At 57.4% G+C, this 19,001-nt stretch overlaps 1 protein-coding gene across 4 annotated transcripts; it reads right to left on the bottom strand.

Moving 5' to 3' along the window:
* Positions 1 to 569: 569 nt before the first annotated feature.
* On the bottom strand, positions 570 to 17,481 carry LOC133343647 (alpha-protein kinase 3-like). 4 transcript variants are annotated; one of them, XM_061553353.1, is made up of 16 exons: positions 17,358 to 17,481; positions 16,287 to 16,459; positions 15,769 to 15,890; positions 12,459 to 12,576; positions 9,657 to 11,649; positions 6,641 to 8,333; positions 6,092 to 6,346; positions 5,664 to 5,811; positions 5,233 to 5,360; positions 4,799 to 4,834; positions 4,287 to 4,564; positions 4,108 to 4,196; positions 3,265 to 3,476; positions 2,761 to 2,809; positions 1,897 to 2,199; positions 570 to 1,603 (listed from the first exon to the last, which is right to left on the bottom strand). In XM_061553353.1, the coding sequence occupies exons 2-16, from the start codon at positions 16,412 to 16,414 to the stop codon at positions 1,381 to 1,383; spliced, it is 5,775 nt and encodes a 1,924-aa protein (XP_061409337.1). In that variant the 5' UTR covers positions 16,415 to 16,459; positions 17,358 to 17,481; the 3' UTR covers positions 570 to 1,380. The 4 variants fall into 4 exon arrangements, with proteins under 4 accessions (XP_061409337.1, XP_061409338.1, XP_061409339.1 ...); XM_061553354.1 differs by having other exon boundaries at positions 16,287 to 16,456; positions 17,358 to 17,470; XM_061553355.1 differs by lacking the exon at positions 17,358 to 17,481 and adding an exon at positions 16,785 to 17,053.
* Between the last annotated feature and the right edge of the window lie 1,520 nt (positions 17,482 to 19,001).

The raw sequence follows: 19,001 nt of genomic DNA on the forward strand, positions 1-19,001 counted from the left end.
AAGAGGAATGGATTCTGGTCATGGTTGTGAAGCTGCCCCACTCATACCGACCCCAACTACCCCTCCCTGCTGCTGCGCGATCATTCTGACGCCCCCTCTCCCAACGCTCCCCAAACCAGCCCCACCCCGTGTCTGGGAGGAATGGGCGGGGCCTAAACAGAAAGAGGCGGGGCCTAAAGCAGAAGGAGCAGGGTCTAAAGAGGAAAGGTGCAGAGCCAAAAGAGGAAATGATAATGGGGCCTAAATCGGGGCCTACAGAGGTTAAACTTCCCTATACTTTTAATGGCACATAATCAAATACGTGCAGTGGGCAGCAGCAGCAGTGGCACAGCTTCAGTACCACAGATGCGGCCACTGGCCGACGAGTTTGCCTTGACTGCCGAGAGGAGGACTGAGTGAGGCGATGAGGGTGGGAGGCACAGGGGTGCAGGGGGGTGAGATTCAGGTGGTAGTGCTGTTGAGGCGTGCTTGGTGAGGTGGTGTTGGTGAGGCGTGCACGGTGTGGTAGTACTGGTGTGGTGAGGTAGTGCTGGTGAGGCGTGTGCACGCTTCTCACGCATGCACGAGTGTTGACAGCGCCGCGCGCTGGGGCCTCTTTTATTTACATCGGAGTCCGAGCCGCGGTGGCGCCCTCTCAGCCAGACCCCGCGTGCGTCACCGGCAGCAGCAACAGAAGCCGCCGCTGCCTCGTGCAGCAAAGTGGGGTGTGCGGTGCAGAGTGCGAACTTAGGTGAGCGCAGGTGCGTGGCAGCGAGCGCGGTAACACAAACATCACAACAAACACCCGTCGCTGAGTGCATAGCTCCCTCCCCCACCCCCCCTTCAGCCCCCGCCCGCATTTACCGTAACCATCAACACCGCCACGCCGTCTGTTCCACGTGCAGTGGACGTTAAGGATCCCGCGACGTCATTCGCGAGAGTCGGCCGACCGTGTGCTGACGTCGAGGCCCAAATTCGAAAGTTACACCACAAATTACTCCACTTGGGATCACACACAGCAACACCATCCCCTGCTACTGGCAGATTCGTGCCCTAATGCAGGCCAGGTGCCGAGCCACCTTCGTGCCACACAGGGACAGCTGCCACTGCGAGCGCCCCCTTTCAAATGTTTACGTTGAGAGGAGAGACGTGAGGCGTCGTGAGTCGCTGAGGCATTTGAGCGAGCGCTGTACAAATGCGCGGCTGATTCTCGTGTCGTTATTGTCCACATCCTGCCAGCGCGGGGGCGTGCATTGCTCTTTTAAGCTGTGCAGTGTCTGTGAAATCGAACGTCTAAAGAGGGTGGGGGGCTGTGGAGGGCGGTGGAGGGGGGTTCACTCTTATTAGTAAAACAAATGGAACCGCGAGCACACTCGCGCTGTCCCCGTGCGCCTCCCCTCGTCAGCACCGTTCGTTTGCCCGATTGGTTTCATCCCCGGGGGCACGGGGGGCGGCTTCCACGGGGGGAGCAGCCCCCGCCGGCGCTGCTGCCTGCACCCGCAAGCTGATGTCGCGGCGGGGGGCCTGGGGGCTGGAGGGCTGGCGGGGGCTCTGTCCCCCTGATATCGTTCGCTTCCGCGGAGCCTGCGGACTGGTGGACAGGAATTTGCGTGTGGACTGTGGGCTGTTGTTTGCGTGCGAGCGAACAGAGGTGAGCGAGTAGAGGTGTTGAATGGACACGTGGAAGTGAGTGCACAAAACAACGGCACCAGTTACAATGCAATTCAAGAGCAGCAGTCGCAGCAGCAGTCGCAGCAGCAGTTGAGATTCGTGGTGATACCCGTGCGCGGGATGCAGTGAGGACTGGCGGCTCTGTACCATTATCTGCTCCCGTGTGCCAGCGTGTGCGCACCTCCATCTTCCCATGTGCATGCCCCCGTGCCCCCATGCGCCCGTGTCCCCACCGTGCGTGCTCACCTGGAGAAGGAGGCGCGCCGTGGTGTAGAGGGGCTGCCGGCGCCGCCCCCCGCAGACAGCGTGGCCTTGCGCGCCGTCTGTGGGCTGGAGCGCGGCGCTGCCACCGTCACACCCCCCTTCCTGGTCACGCCCGGACTGCGGGGGGCAAGGCCACGGGAGGTGGCCTGTGGGCTCCCCGGGAGGCCCGGGGGGGGACCTCTGAGAGGCCGCAGCCGCAGCAGTGCGCAGTAGCGGTTGCAGCTGTGAGCGTCGCGGAAGGCATCGAGCGCAAGCGGAGCCGGAGTGGGGCCCCACTCCGCTGTCCTGCACACGGCACGGGTACACGACACACGGCACGGGTACACGACACGCGGAACGGGTACACAACACGGGTATACGACACGTGGCACGGGTACACGATGCGCGTCCCATCGGTGAGCTCCGGCAGGCAAGGCTGCGTTGACTGGATCATGTAGTCTGCATGCCCAGCAGCACGTTATGGGCTAGAGAAAAGACGAACTGATGTGGTACCATTAGTGTCATGATCGACCTCTGTGGAGGAGGCTCTTGAAGGACGCTCCTGGGCAGTTGGAGGCAGTCGCCCTCCAACAACAACGGAAAGCAGACAAGTGACACAATAACGAGCGGAGCACCGGACGGCTAAAATGCAGCAAGTTGGCATACTGGGGAGCACAGGTAATGCATCTGCCACTCATCTCAGTCAGTGAACCCATGACACCTGTGTGTCCCGTGACCTGCGAGCAGGCCTTCGACACTTCACGTGGCCTCAAGGTGCCCCTAGATTGGCACAAGCGCCATGGTGACGACACCGCCACTTAGTGATAAATGAAGGTTGTGTGTGAAAGTCATGTCATCGCCACTTACTCAGGAAAACGCGTGGCCACCTCCACGTCCGTTAGCGTGAGGCCCACACCTGGCACGCACACACACAAAGACATAAATCCCCGTGTAGCCAACACCGACTGTTGGGGCAAGTGCTCTTAACGAGCAGCTATGAAGTCTGGTACGGCATAGCTATATGTAGGTGGTGTCACCAGAACCACGCCCAGCCACATTTGTCTCCCCAGTGCAGATGTTTCCACACCACACCACACCAAGTACTCCTATAAAGCTGAGTCGAGGTAGGGGAGGCCCAGGACCGGTTGAGATGTTCGTCACCAACGTTGGCCATGAACGGGAATCAAGCCACCAGCTCATAGCGCAGTGCACTAACCACTTTGCCACCGCTCTCCACACTCTCGTGCACACACACAGTGGACTGTAATGGTTCGCTGGAGGATGTTGCATGGTGACTGTGGGCCGTGGTGATCATGGCGACACGCCGTGGAAAACGTGTCACCAGAGCGATTGTGTTGCCGGGTGCGGTACCTTTGGCATTGGTCACGATGAGGTTTCCGCTCGTCCACAGGTAGAGCCAGTGGCGGAGAGTGTGGCACTTCTCGTGAGCCTCTCCCTCGGCCCCCGGGATCCCCCCTGCCCCCTCCGGCACAAACCGCTCTATGCGGCCACCCAGCTCAGGCTCCAGCGAGGCGTACGGCACGTGGCTGCCCGGCCGGAAGATCATGAATACCGGAACGATCCTGGAGCAGCAGTCACAGCAAAGCCACTGTCACCGCGGCCATCGGCAGGGCGACCTGTGCCTCACCGCATTGCCAGCGGCCGTTCGCTTTATGGTGGTCAGTCACCTTCTCGTCACTCTTCTATCACTACTGCCGTGGGTACCATTCCCATAAAATTCACTCGTTTTCTCTGCCAGTGTTGAGGTTGCCAGACACTGACTGTCGTCTCACCCTGCACACTGTGTTCCACTTCCCCACTCACTTCCCTACTCACTTAACCACTCACTTCCCCCACTCAATTCCTCCCTCACTCACTTCCCCAATCAAATAATCACTCACCTGCTTGCTCACCTACTGTCTCACCCACCCACTCACCACACTGCAGGTCACCTCACTTTTCTTTCTGCTGCTTCCCTCGCACTGCTCCACTTTGGAATTCCCTCTCCCACCATCGTCTTTCTTTTCGCCGCATTCACTAACAATTGTAACCTCGCGCAATTAAAGTAACCTATTAACTCTTCGATTACAACTTTGACAACGGTGCCGTTTCGCTGCTGGCCATTTGACGTTGTGGCCCTTTGGGCCCCTGTGCTCGGCAACCGTGACGGACACGAAACCGGGCGTGGTACACGTGACGACGGTGCAGACTCACTCGGGGACTTCTCCGAACCCCTCCACGGTGCGCGCCTCAGCGCTGAACAGCTTGCAGTATTCCCGCGCCGTGTTCTGAGACTTGCACACCTGCAACAGGGAGCACACAACATGGAGTGACGACGTTGATGGTCGCGTGGCAGTGGTGGTCGCGTGGCAGTGTGTGGGCGGGTTTTATACCTCGACGGTGAGCTTCTGGTTCTTGGCGACGAGTTCGGCGGTGTCGCGGCGCGTGCTGAACGCGATGGCGCCGTGGACCTTGAGGACGCACGCGCTACCCGACTCGAAGAGCGGCGCCAGCCCATAGACGACACGCGTGCGGAACACCTTACGGTGCGCCGCGCCGCCCAGCGGCGCGTCCTCTGTAATGATGCGCCCAAAGAAGCGGTCGCCCCAGTGGCTCGTATCACGCGCGCCCTTCGCGAACACCAGCGGTGTCATCTCGATCTCCTCGCCGTCTGCAAGCGGGGAGACGCGCGGAGGCGCCGCCGCGTCGACGTTCAGGTTATATTTGTGCAACCGGGAGAGAAGTCAGTAGACCAGCATATGGTCTTAGTGGCAACAGTGACCTTGGTCACCAAAACTATGAAAGCAAAAACAAAGTACGGCAATCAAGCAAATAGAAATCCGAGTTGCATTGCAGAGTAGCTGGTGGAGGCGGAACGGTAAACCTCACGTTCTGGGGTATTCACCTTTGACCTCATCTCTGTTCACCAGCTCCCGCAAGACTGTGAACACAAGAGGGTTTGGAGTTGTTGGTTTAGCCCAGAACAGAACATTCTGGGGTGAGTTGCGGGACTGTGGGGGGGACCAACAAGACCTCCTGTAGTGGGTTTCCCGAGCGCAGGCTCCGTGCTGCGCACTCCTGTGTGTAGTGGTGGTGGTGGAGTCTGAGTGGTGGTGCTGGAGCTTGAGTGGTGCTGGATCCTGTGTGGTGGTAGTGGTGGTGGTGGAGTCTGATTGGTGGAGGTGGTGGTGGAACCTGTGTGGTGCTGGAGCCTGTGTGGTGGTAGTGGTGGTGGTGGAGTCTGATTGGTGGAGGTGGTGGTGGTGGAGTCTGATTGGTGGAGGTGGTGGTGGAACCTGTGTGGTGCTGGAGCCTGTGTGGTGGAGGTGGTGGCTCTACCCTCATGAGTGAGGTGCAGCTCCGCGGACGCGGTGCCGTGCCGGTTGGACACGGTGCACGTGTAGAGGCCGTGGTCCTTGCGCGAGGCCTGCGGCAGCGCCAGCGACGTGGGGCCCTCGTCTCCCGCGCTGGCATGCGCAGGCACGCAGCACAGATCGAACAGCACACACACAGCACGTGCAACACACAGCACGCAGAGTACGCAGAACACAGATTGCACAGTCATATACATGGCACAAACAACATATCCAGAGAGCGGTACATACAGCGCAGAACACAGCACATAGCGTTGCAGCATACACCGCACACACAGCACACACGGCCATATGAGAAGAGCTGCCAATGCCCTGGAACACAGATTCATTATCGACAAATTATGCAAAATGCAAAAAAGATTATTTCCGTAATTTATTCTCGATCGGCGTGATCACCTCAACTCCATCTCCGTGAGGAGTGTCCCGTTGCGGCTCCAGGAGACGCGCGAGCTGGTGAGGACATTGAAGAACTGGCACCAGAGCTTCAGGTTGCCGGCAAGGTCCGGAAAGGCGTCCACGCGGATCTTGCGTAGCAGCTGGGGTGCTGGACGGGGGAGGGGGGTCACAGACGGCGAGGACGTGGCGAGGGTGAGCGCGGCCTGCCGAGGCCTCCCGCCGTACATGGAATGGAACGGAACACAAAGGTCGCCCGTGTTGCCTTCACATGCTGCGTGTAGGGCTTGTTTCGGACATTTAGAAAAACACTTATCTTTACACGAAGTTACAGAAACGTTACATAGCCTCATGGTGGCGATTGCATGTGCGTGCGTGTGAGTGCGTCTCTGCCACTGCCATTGCCGCTGCTAATGCCACAAGAGCTTTGCCTTTGAAGGGGTCGTGCACCGTGCTGGCGGTCTCCTCCGCCCTGCCGGGGCTCGGGTACTCGGTGGCCCTCTCTGCAGGCCCCGGCACCGCGTCCCAGCCGCGGAGCCGGCGCAGGCAGCCGGGGGAGCTGGTCGTCGCATCTGGGGCCCCCCTGGGCCCATCGGAGGCTTCAGGGCCCTGGGGGGCAGCTGCCCTTACGGATGGTGCCTTTGGGGAAGGTGGTGCCGCCACCTTCTCTGACGGTCCAGCGTCTACTGACACGGCCATGCGCACACGCACAGAGGCACCTTCCATCACATCAAGGCACCTCAGACCACTCTACACGTAATCAGCGACTCACATCTCATCTCAACGCGTTTGAAAGGGCCCCCCCCACCGCAGTGGCAGCTGACCCTGTGCAGCACAAGGTGACTCAGCAACTGGCATGTGAGTGGGCATCAGTGTGCCAGCAGGGGGCGATCATTGCTGCTGTGTAGAGGCGGCCTCGAGTTAGAACAACTGACAGGGACAGCCGCGTGCAGGAGGAGCCGAAGCAACGGGGGGATCACCTTTTGCCTGGGAGGCCTCAGCGGGTGAGGCCAGAGCAGGCCTTTCGCCGTCGACCGGCGTCGGTTCCTGCGTGTCCGGGCCAGCGGTCGTTGGGAGGAGCAGCTTGGCGGCGTCCGATCCGCATGCGACGGCGCTGAGCAACACCGGTTTTTCTGTCGCGTCGCCTTCCTGCTCGCCGCCGGGTGGCTGTGGTGTGGAGGCGGCGTCGGCTGCGCCGCGGGGGATGAAGACCTTCCTGCGGGCTCCGGACGCCAGCTCCTGTGGTGTGGCCGAGGGCAGCAGTGCCCGACGCGCCGTCTCTGGGGAGCTGCCAGCACCGCATAGCCGCGCCAGCAGCGGGCTGCGAGAAGTGAGCCCCGTGCTCGTGTCCTCTACCAGGATGGTCGGGAGCGCCGGGCAGCCCCCCGGGATGCGCTCCTCTCTCTCCTCCTCGCCGCGCTGCTCCGTTTCCACCGATATGAGGGCCTCGCTTCTCGCCACCGGCACCGATTTTGGTGTGGCATGCAACTCACTGGCGTTATCCGTTCCAGGCCTCTCTGCAGATACGTCTTCGCCCACATCGCCGCTGACCTCGGCGGATTCCGTAAGTCTGGGTTTCTCATCCGCTCCATCTCCCTTCACAGGTGGATCCCCACCCTTGCCGCGGTCGACCAGGGGCTCCTCAGGGGGCACTGCCAAGTCAGCGTCGGCCGCCACCTCCTGTTGAGCGACGACGAGGTAGTCTTTTGGCTCGGCCTGGCGAGGCCACTGCGTAGGGGGTGCGGCACTCACTTGCCGCTCGCGCTCGGCCTTCCCTTGTTCCTCCACCGCTCGCTCCATCACCACCAGTGGCACCTTGGGGAGTTTGAAGACGAAGACCGAGGAGTCAGCGCGTACGCTGCTCTTTCCTCCACTCGGTATCCCTGCGTTCTCCCCACCTCTGTCTGCTCGCTGCTTCTCCCGTCCCAAGTTCTCCAGGTAAATGTCCGACTCCACTGCGCCCATTTCTCCAGCGCTGGCCGCGCTGACGGCGTTGGCTGCTGTGTTGGCAACTTCACAACGTGTGGCACCGCCCGCCCCGGAGTGAGGAGCCGACGGCCGCTCCGCTGCAGGGTCGGTTCCGGCCACGGCCTTCTGTCCCCCGGCCCTGGTGGCCACTGCGGCGTGGACGGGCACTTGCTGGCCGTCATGATCTCCCTCCACTCGTAAACCCTTGTCGGAGGTTTCCACGTTGGCCAAATGGCAAACGTTCTTCCCACGAGCCCCTTGCTCATCAACTCTGCTTTCTCCGGCCGGCCTCCGCGAGCCGATGTTGGCACGCGGGCCAATGCCCCCATCCGTCATCGCGCCACCCGGCCTCATTTCGCTCCCTCGCATCTCCGGCATCGCTCGTTCCGAGGGGACCCCCGGCCCCGAAGGGGGTGCCCGCTCCGCGGGAGGCCCCGGCTCGACGGGGGGGCCCTCCTCCACGGGGTGCCACAGGTCGGGCTCCGTCTCTGGGGTGCTGGACGAGTCCTCGGAGGACACACCGAGTGGCGATGTGATGTGAGCGTACGAGCACGTGTCGTCCGTTGAGTCGGTGCTGAGTTGGGAGGATGGGGGGCGCTGGCTGCCCGCCCTGCCCACTGTTGGGGGCGAGGGTATGCCCCCCTCCACCACCACGTCCCGACGGCCCCCCTCGTGATGGGCGTCTGCCACACCGGGGTGTGGAGCCTGCGGCAGGGAGCGTTCATTTGCACAATAGCTTTGTACTCGTGATGTTGTTGGTGACGACATTCATATTCAGAAAATGTGAAGGTGCAGGCCTGCTAGTGGCTGCTAACAACACTGCTGGCACACAGGGACCTCCCTTTGTTTGGCCTACTATCCACAAGTGACAATTTAATCCTTTCCCATTCCAATTACATTCATGTACATTGTGAGTTTTTTTTTCGATTCTGTTCGAATGACGTACGTGTAAGTCAACGGAATGAAATCGGAAGAAAAACTAAAATAAAAAATTATTTTATCAGCACCAAGGTTCCCACAAGGCCATGCAGGAGGGCATGCGGCAGAGTTTGCCACCAGCTATCATAGAGCGTTCATTTGCACAATAGCTTTGTACTCGTGATGTTGTTGGTGACGACATTCATATTCAGAAAATGTGAAGGTGCAGGCCTGCTAGTGGCTGCTAACAACACTGCTGGCACACAGGGACCTCCCTTTGTTTGGCCTACTATCCACAAGTGACAATTTAATCCTTTCCCATTCCAATTACATTCATGTACATTGTGAGTTTTTTTTTCGATTCTGTTCGAATGACGTACGTGTAAGTCAACGGAATGAAATCGGAAGAAAAACTAAAATAAAAAATTATTTTATCAGCACCAAGGTTCCCACAAGGCCATGCAGGAGGGCATGCGGCAGAGTTTGCCACCAGCTATCATAGAGCGTTCATTTGCACAATAGCTTTGTACTTGTGATGTTGTTGGTGACGACATTCATATTCAGAAAATGTGAAGGTGCAGGCCTGCTAGTGGCTGCTAACAACACTGCTGGCACACAGGGACCTCCCTTTGTTTGGCCTACTATCCACAAGTGACAATTTAATCCTTTCCCATTCCAATTACATTCATGTACATTGTGAGTTTTTTTTCCGATTCTGTTCGAATGACGTACGTGTAAGTCAACAGAATGGAATCGGAAGAAAAACTAAAATTAAAAATTATTTTATCAGCACCAAGGTTCCCACAAGGCCATGCAGGAGGGCATGCGGCAGAGTTTGCCACCAGCTATCATAGAGTGTGACTGTGACACTACAGTTCTCTGCGGTGATTACAGTGTCTTTAAGACATCGGCGCTATCGCTCTCTAAATAAAATTAATGCTAACCGCTTTCGTGTTCCGAGATTCAGTGGTGACCGGATGTCTCGAAATGGATAAAGGTTCATATGTGTCAGGTGGTGGAAGGTTTTTTCAACAGAAATATATCCAGATTACGTCGCTTAACCCAATAACCAAGTACGAATAATAATCATCACCGTCATCAACGTCATACCTGCACGAAGCCTCCAGGCGCCCACCGGCTCCGGTGCAGCAGCATCATGGCAGCCTCCGGGGAGTCTGGCGGCGGGCTTGGGCCCGACGTCTGGAAGTACTCGTCACGGCGCACCCTCCCGTGGGGCCCTGGCGTGGCACGGCGCCGCGGGCCCTCCACCACGTAGTACTCCACCGGTGACTGCGCTGGCTGCTGTCGCGGTGACCGTGGAACTGGCAGCAGCGCGGGGGGGGGCGGGATCAGCGGCAGGTTGAGGCCGGCGCTTTGCAACGGCCGCGGCGCCGCCCCTTGCCGCCTCGTGCCTGCGACGCGCAAAGCGCCATCGTCACTTGACCCGCGGTTTGCGCGCGCATTCCAAGCAATGCCCGCAGCCTCGGGGCTGCCTGCCAGGTAGGCCAGGCTGCCCAGAAGGCTACTGCTCCTACCGGAGCCACTGCTGGCCTCCGTGCTGGTGTCAGTGCTGGCCAGGGCCACGCTGGAGTCACCGGTGGAGAATGAGGCGCGGGCGGTGAACCAACCGCCACTGGAGGCCGTGTCCGTGTCGTCGCTCGGCAGGGGTGTCTCATTGGGCGAGTAGAAGTAGAGTGGCGTCTCCGTGCGGTCCGAGTCGGGTGAGGGGAGGCCATCCGACAGCGTGTAGTATGAGTCCCCGAACTCCTCTGTCACGTCCGACGAGGAGTCAACGGCCTCTGAGCTGTAGTCAGGAGATGTGGCGCTCTCTTCATCCGCCGTGTCATATAAATCTTCGCACGCATCGCTCTCCACGTCAGTTGTGCCCTGCCCTGGGCTCGTATTGGCTGTGGTTCTGTCCACAGCGTTGGGGCGCGACGCCGGCGAGAACAGAGGCTCGCTCGCCGGCATCCGCCCCAAGTGACCGCCGGTCTCATCGTCCGTGCCGCCCGTGCTCATCGCCGTGTCGAAGTCGTCGGGGCTCCGTGCGGGAGACGCGGAGAAGCCAAGCACTTCCGTGGGGGTGGTGCTCGCCGAAGACCTCGTGTCATCCTCGCTCGTTTTCTCTGACTCCATCTCGGAGGCGCTCAGCTCGGTGGGCTGGGATGTGTCGCTCGGCTCACTCCCGTCATGAGCGCCGTGTAGGAGCTCGCGCAGGTACTCGCCCACTGTTGGGACCTTTGCGTCCAGCGATCGCTCCTCCTCGGGCTGCTTCTCACGCTGCCGCTCGTGCTGTTCTGCTTCATCCACGACCTTCACCGGGGTTACGATGGCGGCCGACTCCCCGGTCGCCCTGCTCCTCTGAAAGTGTGCAGCGTCGGGTTTGTGTGCGGGGCGCGTGGTGATGATCTCCTCCACCGTCTCCATTATGTACACCACTGAGCCGCCACCACCACCGCTGTCCCCACCATCGTCTGGGTCCCCGTGGGACCCATCGCCGCGACCCCGCACCGAGCCAGACTTCCACGAGGCCTCCCGGTCTACAGAGCCCGGCCCACCGTGGAAACCGTTGAGCTTTGCGTCCGCCGCGTCCTGGCGGGCCTCGGCACGACCCGCGACCCGCTTGGGCGGAGATGCACGCCCTGCAAGGGGCCCAGTGGGAGGGCCGGCCCCAGGCTCAGATGAGCCGCCGAGATGCGGCGTGTGCGCCGCCCTCTTGGGCGACGAGGTGGCCCTGCTCCTCGCTCGCTCGGCACGGACCGAAGCCGGCGATGAAGACGGCGATGGATTGCGGAGGTCGGGCGAGCGGCGTTTGCGGCGTGTCCGCGACTCAGGGCTGCGGTGCCAGGAGGTCGCCGTGCCGGCCGCTGCGGTCGTTGCCGGGGTGACGCCGTCATGCGCTGCCGTGCCCTTGTTTTCCTTGCCGGGCGCCCGCGCGGCCTCGCAGCGCCGCGCCTCTGCCTTGGCCTTCAGTTTGTTGAACCAGCGCTGGTGGATCTTGAACTCGTTCATGGTGGCCACCTCCAGCACGGCGGAACAGGACACAATGCCCTTGGTGTTTCGCGCCGACACCTGGTAGATGGCCGCGTCCTCCTCCGTGCACCTAAGTGGGCATGGGGGAGAAGCCGGGCCCGGGTTTGGTGGCTTTGCCCTGATTCGCTGCCACGCGTGTGCCCAGTGGGGATCGTTGCGTAGGCGTCGTGTCTGTAGGGGCCACGATGTGTGTGTGTATTTTGTGCAGTGCCTCCTGCCATTGTCGCAGTGTTTTAATTCTGCCTGTGGGGACCGCCGCGTTAGTCGACTCCCTTCGAGTCAGTGGCCTCATCGATGAAAACGGCCAATCTTGCCAGGGCTGAGAGCACTGGACATGCAGTGCGGGGGTCAGGTGGATGTGCGTTGAGCCTTGCCGCTGCCTGTTAGCAGCACGACCCTGCGTGTACTTAAAGCCCCAGGAGCGATCTGCTATTTGATACTGGAGGGCTGGTGGACGAGGTTAACGCAGGCTAATTACATGTCACCGTATCAAGGGAGAGTTGTTCATCCACCCAGTGATGCAAGTGAGCATCCCTACTTCTCTTATCAAAGGAAACAGGTCCCCCATGGACCCTGAACTGTCGCCCCCCTCCCACTCCAACTGTATCTCCCTGAGATCCAGCCATGCGTGTATGGGTCACGTGTCTAAGGCAGGTGTGTTTGTGCGTGTATATAGTGTGTGTTGTGTAGGTGTTGTTTCATGTGTAGAGTGTAGATGTGGTATGTGTCATGTTTGTGTTGTATGTGTTGTGCATGTGCAGTGCACATATGTCACGTGACGTGTATGTGCCATGTGTGTGTGTTGTGCATGTGGAGCGTGCCGTGTGAGCGTGTTGTGCGTGTGCAGCATGCGGTGTGTGCCGTGCAGGGCGCACTAACCGATACACCTTGAGTGTGTGCACTTTTCCCTCGCGCAGGATTTCATATTTGGGCAGCCCGCAGAACCGGTCAAGCTGTTCATCGTCACGATACCACAGGACCTCGGGCTCTGGGTGGCCTGGGGGTCGAAGGTTGGGCAGGGGGGAGGACAACAAGGTCAGGGACTTTAGAGTCAAATGGTCAGTGAGTTCCTGCTTACACAAGCATCGCGGTGTGATGTTAGTGATTGTGGTATTATATGGACAGTGATTGTGGAGTCATTATAGTTATTGTTGTGTTATGATAGTGAGTGTGGTATTATAATGGTTAGTGATTGTGGTGTTATGATAGTGATTTTGGTGTTATAGTAATTGGGTTATAATAAGAGTGATTGTAATATTGTAATGACAGCGATTGCCGATGTGATTTGTAACGTTCATCCTTACCCATATATATCGAAAGTTACATTTTTACGTGAACATTTATTGAAGGACTGTGTAGTGTGATGTTATCTTCCTGTCATGGTATGCAGGAGGTCATGGGTTCAATTCCGGCCATGACGCCTGTATATTTTGAGTTTGCATATTCTCCCGGTGGTCATGTGGATTGTTTTATCCAGGTCCTCTGGTTTTACCCTTCACATTTAGAAAAATACGTTTAGATTATTTGGCTGCTATAAATGACCACATTACAAACCACTTAGTTGAGCTATCATTTGTGGCCAGGTCGCTTGTGGTAAAAAAAAAAATAGTTTAGTTTCATTTCATGCATTTTTTAGTGTTTACCTTTCCTATACTTTGCACTCTTATCTTTGTTTTCTATTGATTGTTGTAACTTTCTGACCCCGTGCCCCTACTGGACCATCTGTTAACAAGAGCTTCATAGCTCATCGGATTTCTCCAGGATAAATAACGATTATGATTCATTCATTCAGGAAAGCCACGCTGAGTCTGAGAACTCCTTCTCAGGAGATGTTTTCAGACAATTTATGGGTGTTTGTTCTCAATAAAAAAAATATGAACGTTGGTGCTTAGCTGCAATTTACAGCGCTGATCATGTGTTGTAAATTCCACATTCCTTTGGCGGGGGTGAGTCTATCCATCGGGCAACCGCTTTGATCTTCCCCATATATCGTTATTTTGACCCAGGGGGAGGGATGATGATTGGTTGAATCAACCCCCACAACCAGGATTTGAACTTGCGACCTCCAGACGGCCATCCGGTCGCCAGTGCTCGCTGGTCAATAAATTTGCTTGAACCACACTTTCGAAAGCTCATTATGGCTTCTTCAGGAGAACATTCATCTGGTACAATGGGAAGCTGATCCAATGCCCGATTGCGATTAAGGGATGGCTCCCTATTGGTCAACCATGTTATATATGCTAATGTTCTGTTAATTGCTGCTTGGGTAATGGAGCAGTTATAGAGTGGAGAAGTTTTGGTACCTGGGCAGTGTTCTTATAAACAGCTCTGATTTGACAGCAGAAGTCTCAGTCCGAATCAATCGGGCGGAATTATCTTTTCATCGGCTGTGTAACGCTGTGTGGAAGTTACCTGGTCTGTCACTCCACACAAAATTCTGGATCTTCTCAGCCAATTCATGCCCTCCCTCCTCTATGCTTGTGAAACGTGGATCCCTCGAATGGAACATCTGCACCAGTCAGGCTGGCCTGCATACGATCCATTCTGGGTTTAACCAGGCTGGATTGTATGAGGAGCTCACATCATTGAAAGCTATAGACACATTCCCATCAGTGAGCTCCGGCGGGCAAGGCTGCGTTGGCTGGGTCATGTAGCTCGCATACCCAGCCATCGCATGCCCAAGCAGCTTCTGTTTGGCCGCGTAGAGGGCGCTAATCGGGCACGGCACGAGCTGGAGAATAGATAGACTGAAACGGTACAAGAAGATCTGGACCTGAGTGGACTTGCCGAAGACTAGTACTAGTGATTAAGATCGGCCTCTATGGAGGAGGCCCGTGAAGGACGCTACTGGGTAGTTGGAGGCAGTCACCATCCAACAACAATGGAGGACAGCAAAGCGACACAACAACGCAGGGCGCAGCGCCGGGCGACCAAATTGCAGCAAATTGGCACGGGTGGTGCATCTGCCAATCATCTCAGTAAAGGGGCCGTCCATAAATGACGTCACGCAGGAGGGGGGTCAGACATTTGTGACGATGTGTGACGAGGGAGGAGGGGGGGTTTGAGAAATATGACGTCACATCAAAATGCGCAACTTTAAATAAATATGAATTAAATATAATTGTTATAACAACACTAATTTTGATAAATTTGCATTATTAACTATTTGACTTTGTGTGACACCGTGTGACGAGGGGGGGAGATTGGGGTCAAAAATCGGTCAAAATCGCGTGACGTAATTTATGGACGGCCCCAAACCCATGGCACCTGGGTCTGTCCCGTGACCTGTTAGCGAGCCTTTGACACTTCACGTGTCCTCGGAGTGCAACTGGCCTGGTTTAAGTGCCGTGGTGACATCACCACCACTTGGTGGTGAATGGCGGCTGTTGTTGTATATGAGTGTGTGTGTAGATATGTGGGTGTGTTTATGAGGACGTGTTCCTGTGTGTGTGTGGACGTGTGCCTGTATGTGTAGGTGTGTGGGTGTGTGGCAATGTGGACGTGTGCCTGTGTGTGTGTACCTGTGTGTGTAGGCGGGTCCACAAAACGTGGACCCCCCTAAATGGAACATCTCCGCCGGTTAGAAACATTTAGGCTGGCCTGCCTACGATCAATCCTGGGTTTTACCAGGCTGGATTGTGTGAGGAGCTCACAAATCCTCGAAAAATCTGGACAAAGTCCCATCGGTGAGCACCTCCGGCAGGCAAGGCTGCGTTGGCTCGGCCATGTAGCCCGCATGCCCAATCACAAGCCCATGGGCTGCACAAAAATCTAGCAGCCTCCTACCGTTATTATTGAGCTGATCTGGCCCATGCCTTCCAATCACTCCAGACCAGGTGTCAGCATCATGACCAACTCGGGCATTGAAGTCACCCAACAAGATGACTCTGTCCCGAGTGGCCACTTTAGCCAGCACCTGTGACAGGAGGTCATAGAAAGCGTGACCTCCTGCCAGCGGGCTTTCGACACTTCACGTGGCCTCAAGGTGCACTTGGCCTGGCACAAGCATCGTGGTGACGTCACCGCCACTTAGTGGCGAATGGCGGTTGTTGTTGTTGTTGTTGTTGTGTGGGTGTGTGTGTGTAGGTGTGTGTGTGTAGGTGTGTGTGTAGGTGTGTGTGTGGGTGTGTGTGTGTAGGTGTGTGTGTAGGTGTGTGTGTGTAGGTGTGTGTGTGGGTGTGCGCGCTACCGCTCACGGTGCACGTGAAGCGCACGTCGGTATCCTCGCTCACGGCGCGCGACCTTGGGGTCACGGCAAACATCGGAGATGACTCCTCCGCCAGCTGCGACATGATGGTGCACAGGGTGTGCCTGGACAGGGGCCACGGGGAGATGGTCACAGGCACGAGGATAGCACAGAGGGCATGAGGCAATGAGAGTACAAGCCAACGGGGTGTGGTGGCAAGGGCACGGGCTAAGGACAAGGTTAGATGGTAAGAGGCAGAATGAAATAGGGCAAGGGGCAGGGGGGCATGGAGCACAGGACATGGAGCACAGGACATGGAGCACAGGACATGGAGCACAGGACAAGGGGTTATGGGGATGTGGTCACAAGGGACGCCCCCCCCCGCCCCCCCCAACATCCCTCGCACTATATCAGCTGATCCAGGATCGGGGGCAAGGGGACACAGGCCAAGGGGGTACACGGAGCACAATGGCAGGGGTCGAGGTTTCTACCCTAACCCTTGGTGCGTGACCCCCCCTTACCGGTTCTCTGGCCGCACGTCGGAGAGGTATGGGTTGAGCTCCCGGGACGAGCTCTTCTTGGGCGTGTGCGGCGTGTAGCGGGTACCCTGACCCGGGGCTCCGGGCCCGTTCCGAGAGCGGGACGTCATCGCTGCTGCTGCTGGTAATGGTGATGATGATTGCTGGTGATCCTGCTGCGGAGAAGGTAGAACGGTAGGAGTTATGGTGACGGCAAGGAGAGAGGGTTGAGGAGGTGTGGGATAAGGAGAGAGTTGAGTGGGAGAAGGATGAGGAGGATAAAAGGGAATGGGATGAGGGGTGGAATCAGGACGATGAGCATGAGTGTAGAACTGAGATGAGGATGAGAAAAGCGTTCAGGAGGAGCTGGATGATGAGAGAGTTGAGAATGAGTGAGAGATGAGGTTCGGGATTGCGAGCAGCAGCTGCAGGTGCGGGCGCACGGAGGGCCACGGGCCTCGTAAACAGCTCCGTGCGTCATGGAATGTTGGCGTCGCTGACCTCGTGCAGGGGTCCAGGGAGGGGGCCCCGGGGCCGGGCCTTGCCCCGGACCCCTCCCGCCGTCACCCCCGAACCCCGCAGGGCAGTGGTTGACCCTATCAAGGGGCCCCGAGAGTGTCTGCCAGGGTCGCCACTCCACTCAGTCCGTTCCTCGACAGCCGTTCTCGTCGCAGCTCCACGTAAAACGCAATCATCGCGACGGCGGGGGCACACCGGGGAAGAGGTCGCCTGCGTCCTCCAGGGACCCAGGGACCCCCGCTCCCCGGGTCCTCCAGGCGAGTGGACACATGGACGTGGACTTCTGATCACGGCCCCCGTGGTCCCTACGGTAGGGATCGGCTCAGGGACCCCAGTGGAGACTTGAGGGGCCCCGGGCCCCGTCGCAGTCACGGGAGCTGCATCTCGCCAGCTGGCGCCTAAAAATACCCCGAGTCGCCCTCTCTCCCACAAGAACCCCCACGCCCCTGGGCTCTCCGCGACCCCCGATCGGCCCCGTCTCTGACGCGGCTCCGGGGAGTCCCCGTGGGTCGCCGCGGGTACCCGGGGAGAGCGCGAACTCACTCACTCACTCACCGCGGGGAGCTGGTGCGGGCGAGACGGAAGGGTCCCTGGTGGGGTCCCCTGATCTGGGTGCCGCGACTGGAGGCGCCGAGGGAACGCGACACCAGCAGCGGGACGCGTGCGCAGTGGCGGCCGCGCCGCTATTTCTGTCTCCCAAGTCATCGCTGGGGAATGGCCCCTTCAGGCCCCCTCCTCCTCCCTCCCTCCCTCTCTCCTGCGTGTCCCCTCGCCTCACTCTCTGAACCCCCGTGTGAAGAGGAGGGACCGGGCAGTGGCACCCTCCTCCCCCCCCCTTCTCCAAATCTTAAAACACGGGGTCCTGGAACACCACTCACTTCACTCCCTAAATAGGGACCCCCACTCGCCTGAACCCTAACACGGACCCCCAATCATCTGAATCCCAACACGGACCCCCACTCAACTAAACCCCAACACGGACCTCCAATCATTTAAACCCCAACACGGACCCCCACTCGCCTGAACCCCAACACGGACCCCCACTCATCTAAGCCCCAACACGGACCCCCACTCATCTAACCCCCAACACGGACCCCCACTCATCTAAACCCCAACACGGACCCCCAATCATCTGAACCCCAACACGGACCCCCACTCACCTGAACCAAATACGAATCGCTCCCACCACCTCCACCACTCAACTGAATCCCAGTACTGTGGGTAGAGTTAGTACCACTGTTATGACTGTGGGTAGAGTTAGTACCAGTGTTAGTACCAGTGTTAGGACTGTGGGTAAAGTTAGTACCAGTGTTAGTACCAGTGTTAGGACTGTGGGTAGAGTTAGTACCAGTGTTCGTAGCAGTGTTGGCACTGTGGGTAGTGTTATTGCCAGTGTTAGGACTGTCGGTAAAGTTAGTACCAGTGTTAGTAGCAGTTTTTGTACTCTGGGTAGAGTTAATACCAGTTTTAGGAGCAGTGTTAGTACTGTGAGTAGAGTTATTACCAGTGTTAGTAGCATTGTTTGTAATGTGGGTAGTGTGAGTACCAGTGTTAGTAGCAGTGTTGGTCCTGTGGGTAGTGTTAGTACCAGTGTTAGGATTGTCGGTAGAGTTAGCACCAGTTTTAGTAGCAGTTTTTGTACAGTCGGTGGAGTTAGTAACAGTTTTAGGAGCAGTGTTAGTACTGTGAGTCGAGTTATTATCAGTGTTAGTCGCAGTGTTGGTAGTGTGGGTACAGTTAAACCAGTGTTTGTACTGTGGGTAGAGTTAGTATCAGTGTTATGACTTATGTATATTAAATACCGGTGTTGGGACTGTGAGTAGAGTTAGTACCAATTTTATTAGCAGTGTTGGTACTGTAGGTAGTGTTAGTACCAGTGTTTGTACAGTAGCAATGTTGGAACTGTGGGTAGAGTTAGTACCAGTGTTAGCAGTGTTGGTGCTGTGAGTAGAGTTAGTACCAGTTTTAGTACCAGTGTTTGGTACTGTGGGTACAGTTATAACCAGTGTTAGTACTGTATGTAGAGTTAGTACCAGTGTTGGAACTGTGAGGAGAGTTAGCACCAGTGTTAATAGCAGTGTTGGTACTGTGGGTAGTGTTAGTACCAATATTCCTACAGTAGCAATGTTGGTTCTGTGGGTAGTGTTAGTACCAGTTAGTAGCAGTGTTGGTACTGTGGGTAGTGTTAGTACCAGTGTT

The sequence above is a fragment of the Lethenteron reissneri genome, chromosome 18 (assembly GCF_015708825.2).
Source record: "Lethenteron reissneri isolate LAM-NWPU_2019-01 chromosome 18, ASM1570882v1, whole genome shotgun sequence".
NCBI lineage: Eukaryota > Metazoa > Chordata > Hyperoartia > Petromyzontiformes > Petromyzontidae > Lethenteron > Lethenteron reissneri.

Excerpts from the sequence above, each read along its gene's own strand:
- LOC133343647 (XM_061553353.1), bottom strand. The coding sequence starts at position 16,414 with ATGACGTCCCGCTCTCGGAACGGGCCCGGAGCCCCGGGTCAGGGTACC. Across the intron at positions 12,577-15,768 it reads CTTCACGTGCACCGTGAGCG|GCCACCCAGAGCCCGAGGTC; the intron begins GTAGCGCGCACA and ends TTCGACCCCCAG. Across the intron at positions 4,835-5,232 it reads GCTGCACCTCACTCATGAGG|TCTTGCGGGAGCTGGTGAAC; the intron begins GTAGAGCCACCA and ends TTGTGTTCACAG.